The 13,827-nt window shown below is 36.8% G+C and overlaps 2 protein-coding genes across 2 annotated transcripts; one reads left to right on the forward strand and one right to left on the reverse strand.

Moving 5' to 3' along the window:
* Positions 1-1,063: 1,063 nt before the first annotated feature.
* Positions 1,064-1,813, reverse strand: LOC113295776 (sarcoplasmic reticulum histidine-rich calcium-binding protein-like). Its single transcript, XM_026544101.1, has one exon. The coding sequence runs from the start codon at positions 1,811-1,813 to the stop codon at positions 1,064-1,066; it is 750 nt and encodes a 249-aa protein (XP_026399886.1).
* A 7,812-nt stretch (positions 1,814-9,625) lies between these two features.
* On the forward strand, positions 9,626-13,434 carry LOC113299342 (60S ribosomal export protein NMD3-like). The gene is made up of 3 exons (XM_026548358.1): positions 9,626-9,753; positions 10,607-12,202; positions 13,042-13,434. Exon 2 carries the CDS (start codon positions 10,624-10,626, stop codon positions 12,160-12,162), a length of 1,539 nt encoding a protein of 512 aa, XP_026404143.1. The 5' UTR covers positions 9,626-9,753; positions 10,607-10,623; the 3' UTR covers positions 12,163-12,202; positions 13,042-13,434.
* Positions 13,435-13,827: the final 393 nt, after the last annotated feature.

The following is a 13,827-nucleotide window of genomic DNA, read 5'->3' on the forward strand; positions in this document are numbered from 1 at the left end:
AAAAGAAATTAACCCAAGACTAGGCATTTTTTAATAAGATAAAAAAAATTAACACTAAAAACTTATAACGCGTTTAGATTATTAGAAACAAAAACATTTAGATTCACAAAAAGTTAACTTTCTTGCTCATGAGAATCATTCTGAAATAATATCGCCGAACTGACTTGTTATTTTTCAACTTTTGGAAGTCGAAAAGCTACTTCTCAATGCACATCCAAATACTCTATTAGCTTCTTTAGCTAACTTATCTATAACAGTAATTAAAATTCTTGGTGCATATACAATATCTTACATTAAATGAAGTACTAAAAGTGGCAACATCAATTACTAAAAAGAGAATAATCTCTAAAGTGAATTTTCCCGAAGAAAGAGAGTGTCTGCAACGTCATCGTGACGTAGGAAGTCTAACAAGTTTGTTCTCCAGATGCAATTTGTTGTTCTTTATAGTCTCTCTACCAAATTTAGTACTGTTATCAGTTGTAGCCTTGAATCCTTCATCAAGTTCTTCATCACATTCTTCATTTCTCTATGTAATTTCATAAACAAAATCAGTCCCAATTCTTTGTACAAAAAGAAAAATCGAAACATTACCACTCAAACCAACCTCATCTGTGCTGCTATGCAAATTCATCCAACATTAAGGAAATTCATCTAAAAGGAAACATTAAAAGTAGTATTCATAGCAACATACATAGTTACATACATCATATTACCCAGCTTAAAGTTTTTACAGACCAAAATATCAATAACCACTATCAACATCACCATCATCAAACCCATCCTACAATTGCTACTGAGTTTGCCTCTCAAACACTCTTTCCACTTACCTTACAAATCCCAACAGTAACATCAATTATCGACATCTAGACACACAAACTAATGCAACAAAAGCCGACCGAAAAATAGAAAAATACTAAGAACCTTTTTACCAGCATCAACAACAGAATACAGAAGACCATGAGTAAGCATCGCGAAAGCTATTTTGGGAAAAATTTGTTGATCATTTTCAAACTCTTCTCAAAGTCTGAAAAATTGGCTATTCTCGATACTCCAAAAGAGAACTCTAAAAATCCTCCCCATCGTAACTCGAATCTTCATCCTCATCGTATTGTGCACTGTAGCTACTGCCTGATGAAGCAGGGGAAGTATCACCATCAGATGATATGCTCTCCTCATCACTATCTTCTTCATCATCATTTTCACTTCTGGCAGCATCCCGAAGCTCTTCATCATCATCACTGGATTCTTGTACATGCATGGTTCTGGGGAAGATTCTTGAAGGAACTCTCTCATCATCGCTGGGTTCTCCTTCACGCATGGTCCTGACAAAGATCTTTGGATTGACCCTCTCATGGTCAAACCGTCTACGCAGCTTCCAGTCCAAATACCTCCCCATCCTCTTCTTGTCCTGTACTACGTCAGAGTCTTCTTCATTGGTATTTACTTCCTCCACCGGACACTCAAACCCACTATCAGAACCCTCCTTGGAATCACTCTCAGTTGCACTGTTATACTTTGGACCTTTCTGGCGCTTCAGAGATCTCTCCTCTTCTTTCCGATCAACCCTTGCAAAATGCTTTGGCTTCCAAGCAGCAAAAAGAGATTCAATTTCTTCATCTTCTCTTCTTTTTATCTCTTCTTCCTCTCTCTGGCGTTGAGCCGCTTCCCCTGCACGTCCGGTTATCTCTCCCTGAACCTCATCCATCAACTTCATTAATTCTTCTAAACCTAGCAAGAATGCATGATCTTTGGATAGTTTGTACTCATCGGAAATGGCAGGAACTACCGGAATGGGGTCACTGGAACTGGCCATCTCTTTCTCAAATATCCCTAAACTTTTCCTCTTCTGGTAAGTTTGCTAATGGTTGTGTTAATTTCATCCAAAACCCCCCTTTTAAATATGACAATTTGCCTATTAACCGCCATTTATGGCTCTTGGTTAACAGTCATGTCACTTGGTTAGTCACGTCCCTTGAAAGCCATGCATATTCCCTTCAATTTCAATATCATAATTACCCTATAAAACTCTATTTTCAAGGCCTATCTGCCTCATTAGCCTTAACTCCCTATGGAACTTCCATCAAGAGGAGTATTGGTAGGTCATCTAACTTTCATAAAATATTTGGGGTCTAATTGAAATCTTGTATTTTATGCAGATTAGAAAAATGCAACATTGGTTGAGAGGCACCATTGCGGTTTGGAGCATGTCTGCCAGATGGGTTATCCCCATAACCAGTTTAGCCATCAAACCTACATCCACTACCAAAAGGAAAATTGCCAATCAAAACCATAAACCACCATATACCAGTTCCCTCTATTTTTACTGCTTCAATCCCCACCATCCATTTTGTATTGTCAATATCATTATTACCTTTGGTAGCTTATACCATCTTACTTATGTCTATCTAAAAAAAAATGCAAACTCATTTATGATTCACCATCCTCTAATCTCATCATGCTTACGTACCAACTACATATATCTCTGGAAAGTTTGCAAAGGATCATTGTATTTGTCCATACTTGGCTCTCTTATCATATACCTCACGTGTATACAAATATCCCAGCTCTGCTATTACATATAAAATATGGAAAAGACAGGGACAAGTCATATGGTGAAGCGTGTCTCCAAAGAGGAAGTAGCAGTACAACTACTTTACACCAAATTTCTCCTGAGCATTATATCAAAAAAAAATTCATCTGTTTTCTCATTCCTTTTTTAAGGATCAAAGCCATAAAAAAATAAGAACCCACTTCCTTTTCTCCATCCATACAGCCCGTGATCTTTACCACGATAGTACCAAGAAGAGATTCCTTTCTATACACCTTCATTTTATATGTTTTTTTTTGTGTCTCTCACCTCTACCAATCCATATTCATATGTATCCATCTTACTTATCAAATGGATCCTTCAAATCTATCTGATAACTCTCAGAAAATAAACCAAGAAATTCAAAACTTGTCTACCCAAATGGCTGAAAAATTAACATTACCATCTACACTTTCTGATCCAGTTTTCATTGACAAAACGGTCATTATAGCCGAGTCTGATAGTAATTGGAAGTGGTGTATGGTAGGATATTTATGCCGTGAAACTCTTGTTCCTACCTCCTCAATCCGCTACTACGTACATCTGTAACCAATGGCCTCTAGATTAACTCCCACTGTCACAACCTTTAGTGGATTGCGCAACAAAGTTCTTATACGCTTCTTAGCTGAAGATGATTTCAATAGAATCAACTCACAGATGCCTTGGTTTGTCTGTGGGTATCTAATGGTGCTAAAAGTTGTCCCAACAGAGGGATGGCCAGCAAATTACCAACTACATCTTTCACTGAAGAACTAATGTGGTTCATTCTGTGTAATATTCCAAAAGAATGTATTGAATTTGAAGATCTTAAGAAGCTTACTTTTAAGATGAGAGAAGTCATTGAAGCTTGAGACCCTTTTGGAAATAATCCCTTAAAGAAGAATGTCAAGGTGTGTGTCAGGATTCCAGTGCAAAAATCTTTACCAGCAGGCATCCCTTTCTCATTGAGTGTAGATACATGAAATTTCCAAGATATTTCTGCACTTCATGTCGTGTTCTTGATCATAAGGATGTTAACTGCCCAGCTTGGAAGTTGAAACAGAAAGCCATCAAGGAAGTTGCTTCCTCTAATAGCAAATATGTTCTCCCTGATGTCTCAAGGCTTATGATTCCATCACCACCAGTAAAAAAACAAGTTGTTTCTACCTCTACAACAATTGATGATATTATCATGCAACAGACGGAGATTGTGCCAGATACTCAAGTTGAGTATACTGCAGCTCTCATATGCAACAAAGGAAAATCTAAGGATAATAATCAGAAGATGGAAAATACTACCCAAAAAGGCTTATCAAATATGTTTCAGATGGGACCTTTTGTCAACCGATCTGAAGATTCTTGATGTTGGCCCGATTCAGCAACACTCGACTCAGCAAAACAACGGGTTACCAATCATTTACAAACAGGTTACTACTCAGAATGTTACTGTTGAAGCATCAATCACTGGTTCTGAACCGGTTATTAATCGACCGATTCGAACATCAAACTCTTCAAGGAGATTCAAAACTGCTACTGTCCCTAGTCCCAATCCTATGATCACCAGAGGAGCTCTTAACTCCGCTGAGCATGATGCTCTATCCAATCTCAATGCTCTATCCAATCTCAAAAGGAAGATTAATCCCAAGGCTGATTTGAGGAAACGTACTAGAGCTAATTCAAGTCTTGCTAGTCTAGTGGTTATCCCAAAAGAACATGATACTACTGAACCTGACTATGATTGTGCCCTCCAATTACCAATATGGGGGAATTACCTGCTATCAATCTCTCCAACTGTTCTCTCAATACCCAACCTTTACTTGATTCTTATGAGAGCTATAATATACCTGCTGATACTTCTCCAAACAACAATGGTGTCCGCAATAATTCTCATCTCAATGCTGCTACTTATAATCTCAATTCTTCCCAAGATACTTCTCAAAGTGGTGATACTACCAGTGCTTCTCTTGGTGGCGGGTCTAATTCCACCGCTCAGGTAAATCCTACCCCTTCACCCCCTTTAATTGATCATACTTCAGCTACCCCCATAAACCATTTCACTGTCAATAATGTTAACTTGCTAGCTTGGAACATTAGAGGTTTAGGTAAAAATACTGCAAACAAGGAACTTAGATTGCTATGTAAAAATGTCAATCGTGACATCATTTTCTTATCGGAAACAAAAATGAACAAATATCTGGCTGCTAGGAAATTAAAAAACATGGGATTTCCTTGCACTTTAAATGTTTCTAGTATTGGTCGGAGTAGTGGTCTAGTTCTGGCTTGGAAGAAGGAAATTCAACTCAACATTATATCATCCAGCATGTGGGGAATATATGTTACTTCTACTGACATCATTCATTCTAAAACTTGTCACATCCATTTTATGTATGGTGAACCTAATAGTAGTTTGAGACATGCTTTTTGGGAACAACAATGCCAACAGTCTAATGCTCCCTTAGATGAACCAGTCTTCTTTATAGGTGATTTTAATGCTCTTTTAGGAGAAGATAAAAATGGTGGGTTAGAGGTTGATGACTCTGATTTCTCCAATCTTAGAATTTTTGTTCGGTTTTCAATTTGCATGATCCTGGTTTCTATGGTCCTAGATTCACTTGGTCCAACATGTAGCAGGGTCATGATTTAGTTCTTGAAAGATTAGATAGATGCCTCATAAACCAAACTGCTGAGGACCTTTGCCCCAAACTGCGTGTTAATAATCTACCCAGAGATTCTTCTGATCACTTCCCCATGCATATTGGTTCTAATTATGAGGAAGTTTGTATGCCCAGGACTTTCCATTTTATGGCTATGTGGATTGAAGATCCTACTTGTAGAGATATCATTGCTAACTCTTGGCCTGTTAATGTGGTAGGTTCTCCTGCCTATAAATTGAAAGCTAAGCTTTTAAATACCAAAAAAGGTCTTAGGGACTGGAACAAAACTTCTTTTGGTAATACTCAAAATAATATATCTACCATTAGAAAAGATTTGGCAGAGGTCCAGATTTCTAATCTTACTAATACTAGCACTACCTCCAGACTCAAGGCTAGACTGGAATATCTCTACAACCTAGAGGAACTATATTGGAAGGATAAGTCCGGGGAGGTTTGGCTCATGGAAGGTGACAGAAATTCACCCTATTTTCATAGAGTCACCCTCTTTAGGAGAAAAAGAAATGTTATTAGCTGGATAAAGGATTCCACAAATACTATTCTAACTGATAGAGACAATATTGGAACCTCTTTTATAAATTACTTCAAAAATCTGTATTCTTCTCACCCTCAACAATTTCAAGATGAAATCCTTGTTGATCTCCCTATTAACTTTTCTCCTGAAGATAACTCTCTTCTGAATTTACCTCTAACTGCTGAGGAAATCAAGAATGTTGTTTTTCAAATGGAGGGGGGGAGGCTCCAAGATCTGATGGTTTTACAGGCTTCTTTTATCAGAAAAATTGGGATATATATAGTAGGTGTTGCTGTAACTAAATTTTTCTCTCCTCTTTCCTCTTTTCTCTCCAAAACTCAGAAAACAGAGAGTAAAAACTACCAAATTTTTCGTTCACAATCCTTGATCTGTCCGGATTCGATTTGATCTGTCAAATCAGCCAAGCAAATCAAGGTTAATTATATTAGTTTTTATAATATTATCGGATAAAATAAAATTGTTGATCCAACAATTTTATATTTAGGGTTTTATTTTTTTTCTATTTTTAGTTTGCTTTGATCGATCTAATGACTCCTCTATGTCATCTGGATTTGTTGTATATTAGCCATCTTGGTGTTTTTTGGTGGTATTGCTGCATTGTTATCAACTATATCACGGAAGATTATTATCTTCTTCGACAAACAAGATCAAGATCGATCGTGATGAAATTATTTTGGGCATATTACTTCTTTTACATGGAAGCATTTAACATATACGATGTTAACGATGAAGAATCAAAGGATCAGGAATCAAAATGGTTTGAATTAATAACCGTTCGAAGGATATCAATTTCGTCTACAGAATGTAAATTAGTACAATTCCGGTTTTTCGTTTCTTTATGTTACGAATTCTGTAACTTAGTACTAGTTGTTTCTTTCTGTTTCCTACCTATGTAATTGATATTGTTGTTATCACGATTTCTGGAATGGTGATTCTCCACCATTATGTATCCCTTCAAACTTCAATTTTAATGAGGTAATTTAATAAATTATGGGTTGTTCAAACACATCTTTCCTTCAAAAAAAGAAGTAGGTGTTGATGTCATTGACATGACTTAAACCTGCTTCAGAATAGGGCATATTGCTAAAGTTTTTAATCACACTAATATTGCTCTCATTGCCAAAGTTCCTCTTGCTGAACTTGTATCCCAGTATAGACCAATAGGGCTTTGCAACTTCATTTACAAAATTCTTTCAAAAACTCTTGCTAATAGACTTAAACCTTTCATGAATAACATAATTTCTCAAAATCAAAGTGCATTTATTCCTAAGAGGAGTATTTCTGATAATATTTTGCTAGCTAATGAGGCTATATTTGCTGTCAATCATTTTGACAAAATTGAAGGCATAACTGCCATTAAACTTGATATGTCAAAAGCTTATGATAAGCTTGAATGGTGTTTTCTTGAGAGTGTCTTGACTAGAATGGGTCTTTCAAACCACTGGATCAGACTCATTAACCAGTCTGTTTCTACAGTTTCTTATTCTATCCTTCTCAATGGCAGCCCCACAGGATATTTTCAACCAGAAAGAGGCCTAAGTCAGGGAGACCCACTATCTCCCTATCTCTACATCATCTGCTCTGAGTCTGTATCTTCTTACATTGAAAACCTTCAAAAAGAAGGAATTTTAGAAGGCATCAAAGTTTGTAGAGATGCTCCAGAAATGACACATTTGTTGTTTGCTGATGATTCTCTTTTGTTTTCTAAAGCTACTATTCAAAACTTTCAAGTTATCAAAGATTATCTTCAAAAATACTGCCTGGCCTCTGGGAAAGAAATAAACTTTGATAAATCTGGTATTTCATTTAGTAGGAAAATTCCTGAACACAGGGAAGCCCTTCTGGATAACATTCTAGAGATTAAGAGCATATATTTGGGAGAAAAATTTCTTGGTCACTCCTACTGTGTTTCAAGCCTCTCAAATTCAAACCCATATGGGTATTCTCCAAGCTGTGGATGCCAGAATCTCTATTTGGCTACATAAGCTCTTGTCTCAAGTTGCTAGAACTACTTTGATTAAACATATCGGCCAAGCTATCCCCCTTTTTCAAATGGGAGATTTTCTTATTACATTTTTGTAAACAAATGGATTCCCATCTGTGTAAATTCTGGTGGGGAGAGACTTTAGATCCTAAAGACAAGAAACTGCATCTTTTAGGATGGTACATTCTATGTTCCTCTAAGACTGAAGGTGGCTTAGGCTTTAGAAAATCTGAGTTAAATAACCCGGCTATGCTGGATAGGAATGCCTGGAGAATTCTAGAAAATCCTACTTGTATGCTAGCTATTGTTCTTAAAGCCAAATATTTTCCTAGAACTGATTTCTTGAATGCGAAGTGTACCAATAAGTGCTTTTGGACTTGAAAGTGTTTGCATGCTATAAAAGAACTTATCAAGCCTTTTATATCCTGGATTGTTGGGGGTGGTCATTTTATTGACCCCTGGTGTGATAAATGGATCCCAACCTTGGGTACTGCCACACCCAACCCTTTAGTCCCACCCGATCCTAGTATTAAAGTTTCTTATTTCATTGACTCTCATACCAGAACCTGGAATTTGTCTAAACTAAACAACCACTTTGATAATGCTTCTGTTAAGAAGATTGTCACCATTCTCTTAAGACAGCTTTGCACTCAAGAATGGCAAGTTTTCTTCAAAAACCTTTGGATGCGCATTTGGAAAATCAGGGTTCCTTACAAAATCCAAGTCTTTACATGGAAAGCTGCTAGAAATGCTCTTCCTGCCAGAACCATTTTGCATAACAGAATGCCTATGCATAGTGTTGATTATGCTAGGTGCAATGATCCCCAAGAATCCATAATGCATGCTTTGGTCATCTGTCCCTTTGCTAGTCGAGTTTGGTTTTTGCATCAACACTCATTTTTTTCAAAATAAATCCTTTGTCTAGACTCCCCGATGAAGCTCAGTGTCTTTTTATTACAATCTTGTGGTCTCTCTGGACTAGTAGGAATAATTTCATCTTCCAAAATATGCAAGAAACCCATATAGTTGTCTTAGTAAGAGCTAGATCCATGCTTTTAACTAGGAAAACCTGTCTTACTGTTTCTCCTACTACTCATGTTAACCTTTGTGACAAATGGATGCCCCCCTCTATTTGGATGGATAAAATGTAACACTGATGGTGCCTATGATGACATTTCTGGAGCAAATGGTGCAGGTTTTGTGATGAGGGATTTCTCAAGCAGAGCCTCCTTTTGTGCTTCCCTGGTTTTTGAAGTAAAGTCTGCTGAAGAAGCTGAAGCCAGATCTATTTGGGAAGTCCTGAAGAAAGCCTTTGAGCAGTAGTTAACTCATATCATCGTCGAAAGTGATGCTAAGACTGTCATCGATCAATTTTCAGCTGGCCAATTTGATGGAGACTCGCGTACGGATGCTATTTTCAAAGACATTCAGTTCTTTTCTTCTAAATTAGTAGCTTGTATTTTTAACTTTCAACCGCGTGTTTGTAATTTTGTAGCCCATGAGTTAGCTCAACGGACAAAAACAAACAATGCCTCTATATACTGGTATGTGCCTCCTGTTTAGTTATTACCAACAGTTGAGGGGATCATTAGCCTTTTTGAAGGCCGTTATCTAAAAAAAATAAAAAATAAAATAAAAATAAAACATCAATTACCAAATTGATTTTTAGCACACCAGCTGAGACTCTTTCAACTGAATGCCATTGGAGGCGTTCACCAATAGTGGCAGTCACAGAAGAAGTGATGCACAAGGAGATATACCGTACAAGGAGCCAGATGTCATTTGTCAATTTGTTTCGTTTATTTTTCAAAGAAGATACCAAATGATAATCCAACGACTAGAATATAACCTACTTCATTCGGTTAATCCAACGCTTGATACAAACCCAGCCGCAGCCTAAACCCTTCTTTCTCTTCTCTCTATTAACCTCTCTTTCTACACCGCACGCAACCAAACCATCCCCATTCACCACCCTCACCAAGCAGAGGCAGATCAGGTATGTTGAGATCCTCCTTTTTTTCTCACTTTGATTTAGGGTTTCGTTTTATGTTATACTTCTCATTTATCAGATTCATGAAATATATGGTTGGATTGGATTAATTTAGGTTAGATTCAATAGTTTTCTTAAAAATTATCATAAAAGTCCTTGGTTTTTGTAGGTTAAGGGTTTGTTGAAGCTATGAAGATATTCATGGCTTTATTGTGATTTTTGTCATGTTCTTGATTATTCTGATTGTTTTCGTTGAGTAATATGAGTCCTTAGATGTTGTTGCTGCTCTGAGGTTTGTTTGTATAGGTTTAAGACTTTTGGGAATATAAGCTGTAAAAATTATGTGGTTTGAGAAGTTGAATTAGAAACTAGTTTATTTTCATGTTCTGAGTCGTTATACTCTTCTCAATCCTGTAATTATGAAGTTATATGGTATCATTGGATTAGATTCATGATTCTTATGATGTTGTAGGTTCTATGTTTATTTTGTATCTTATTTCAATTAGTTATTCTAGAAACCTATGATAGAGTTGATGTACCTAGTTTTATATAACAGGTATATTTAGAAATCAAAATAATCACCTAGATTTAGGTCAAGGGTTTGTTCAAGTGATGAAGATATCCATGCCTGGACTACGATACTGCCATGTTGTTGTATATGCTAAATTGCTATTGTACCCATTAGTAACAAGAATTTCATTGGATTGGGTTGTTACTTGTTATATTTTTAGAGCAACATAGGCGTTATTGCATCAAGAGTTTTCTAATGGTTTGTTGTAGATACTATTTTGGTTGAGACTCAAGTTAAGTTCACCATATTCAGCGCTAACCTTTTTGTTTCTTGTGTTTCTTTGTTCAGTTCATCTGTCTTTAAAAATGGCGGTCGAAGAATCAGGGATGTTTAGGATACAACAGACTGTTGGGACTGTTTTATGTTGCAAATGTGGAATCCTGATGGCACCGAACGCTGCAAATATGTGCGTCAAATGTTTAAGATCTGAAGTTGACATCACTGAAGGTCTACAAAAGAGTGTTATCATCATGTACTGCCCTGAGTGCAACAGTTACTTGCAGCCTCCGCGAACTTGGATAAAATGCGAGCTAGAATCCAAAGAGCTCTTAACATTTTGTGTGAAAAGGTTGAAGAATTTGAACAAGGTTAGGCTTATACATGCTGAGTTTATATGGACAGAACCACATTCAAAGAGGATAAAGGTTAAAGTGAGAGTGCAGAAAGAAGTACTTAATGGAGTTGTTTTAGAGCAAGCTTACCTTGTTGAGTATGTTGTACAGGACCACTTGTGTGAATCCTGTTCAAGGGTTGCTGCTAATCCTGATCAGTGGATTGCTTCTGTTCAGTTAAGACAACATGTGCCGCACCGTAGAACTTTCTTTTATCTCGAGCAACTCATCCTCAAGCATGATGCAGCTCTTCGTGCAATAAAGATTAAGCAGATGGATCATGGTATTGATTTTTTCTTCGGCAACCGAAGCCACGCTCTAAAGTTTGTTGATTTCGTCGGTAAAGTTTGTCCAATCAAGAGCCGTAATGATAAACAGCTAGTATCCCATGACGAAAAGAGCTCGACTTACAATTATAAATACACATTTTCTGTTGAAATCTGTCCCATTTGCCGTGAAGATCTGATTTGTCTTCCTCCCAAAACAGCTCTTAGCTTGGGAAATCTGGGTCCACTTGTACTGTGCACGAAAGTAAGTGACAGCATTGCTTTACTTGATCCCCTTACTTTGAGGATGTCGTACATGGTTGCAGACCAGTATTGGAGGATACCTTTCAAGACTTTGCTATCAAGTCGACAACTTGTGGAATATATAGTTTTGGACGTGGAATCCATGATATCTGAAGTCAATGTTGGCGGAACAACTTATGCACTAGCAGACGTTCAAGTTGCACGTGTTTCTGATTTTGGCAAAAATGACTTGATCTTTAATATAAGAACCCATCTTGGCCATCTTTTAAACCCCGGTGATTATGCTCTTGGTTATGACCTATACGGAGCTAACAGCAATGATATTGAAATTGACAAATATAAAGGTCTTGTCATTCCTGATGCGATTCTAATAAAGAAGAGCTACGAAGAGAAGCGACTAAAGAAGCGTGGCAAACCTCGTTCTTGGAAGCTCAAGTCCATGAACATGGAAGTGGATAATTCTAATAGAAAACTTGATGAGGAGAAAATGAATACCGAGTATGAAGAGTTCTTGAAAGATTTGGAAGAAAACCCAGAGATGACGTTTAACATATCCTTATATCGCAATAAAGAGTACCAACCATCGGAGATGACTGATGCTGATGATGATGGGCCATTGCCTTTAGATCAGATGCTTGCTGGTCTTGAGCTAGGTGACGAAGAAGAAGAGGACAATAATAATGGGCAAGGCATGAGCGACTGATTTTCTGTAAGATGGGAGGCTGAGTTTCTTTTCTCAACTGGTATGTCTTTTTCGCCATTTTTTCCTTCCTTATATTTAAGCAGAACTTAGCTTCCTACTCTTTCCTCTAAAATTCACATGAAATCTAATTGAGCTCAGCTTACAATTGTTCTCCAAAGTTACATTTGATGAGCAAGAAGCTCGGAATAGTCACTCTGCGCGCCTTTAAGCAAAAGTTCTGGTCATTCACAGCGCTATGTGAGCAAATCTAAACAACAAGAACACTGTTATATTTGTAATCAACATAAATTCGTCATAAGTTAACTTCGCTTCATAAACATTTGTTTGTGCCATAAACTTGCATATGCAAAAAAAGTTCTGCGAGGTAGTATTCTTGATATGCATTAAAAGTTACGGATATTAAGAACGTATGTTATATCCTTTTTCTTTGATATCCTTACTATTTTTAGAATGTAGGCAATAGGCTGAATCATAGTAAATGGAACCTTTTACATATTTTTTACTTTTTAGCGATTGCACCCTGTCATTGAGTATATTTTTTATTCCGTAGCATTTGGTATCCATGCCTCACTTTAAGATTGATAATAGAATACTTTTGTGAACGTAGCTGCGATCGTAGGGTTTCCTGTTGATCTCCCCAAGTGGAAGTGGGAGAACTTATGTTGTAATTTATTGGGTAGAAAGTATGAGTGTATGCTCGCATGGTGCCTTCTTAATAAAATATAACCGTGACAGGAACACTAATAAATACTTATCAAGCATTCTTACTATCTTATCATATATGCTACAATGATTTTCGGTGCTTCAACCCTATGAATTTTGTTGTTAGGTTCTTGAAAAATTGAATTCTTCAAACAAGTTGAAATATTCTTTTTGCAGGAGGAACTGTTGAAGCTTGTAACTACTCTATGGATCAGAATACTTGTTGCAATGTATGACGCTTGATTGCATTTTGGGAAATTTAGCTGATGATTTCAACTTTGATTTTTGCCTCTGGTGGGCATCCGCAGTTCCTCATCCTTCTACCTCCAAGTCCTTGTATAGAGGATAACAAGTGTTAGTCGTGAATGTAGTTAGATCACGTTCATAGTAAGTGGAGGGTGCAGAAAGGAATTTACCAGTTTTTAAGTTTTGGGTACTTTTAAGTTACTGTTTGCTATTTGATACTTTTTAAGTGGTATAGTCGTATCACAATTCTTCAGGGGAAGTTAATTTTAATTTGCTTGTAGTGAATTTTTCCTTTTGATTGTCTTGCAGGTGTTAATTCTTTATCATTTATTTCTTGCTTCTGTTCTTTTTTTTTGTATCCAATAGTTTCACTGTTCATGTCTGGCAATGGCGTTCCTTGAGCTACTATTGAGATAGAATGTGACCAGTGAAGTAATTAGATATGATAGTTCTATCTATTATCATAGTATATTTTTGATGGTCTATCTATTATCATAGTGTATTTTTGATTTCTTGGCTTTGCAGTTTCCAGTCTCATTATCAGTCAAGAGACTCAAGAGGGTTTGTCCAAGTTTTGGCATGGATTAGATATATGGTTAAAGATAGTACTCTCTCCGTCCAAGTTTACTTGCCTAATTTGGATTTTGCAAAAACTTGAAAGAAATTCAAATTACTCCCACATACAGCATCGATCTTCCAAATTGTTTATTTAATATA

This window comes from Papaver somniferum, chromosome 7 (assembly GCF_003573695.1).
Source record: "Papaver somniferum cultivar HN1 chromosome 7, ASM357369v1, whole genome shotgun sequence".
Taxonomy (NCBI): Eukaryota; Viridiplantae; Streptophyta; class Magnoliopsida; order Ranunculales; family Papaveraceae; genus Papaver; species Papaver somniferum.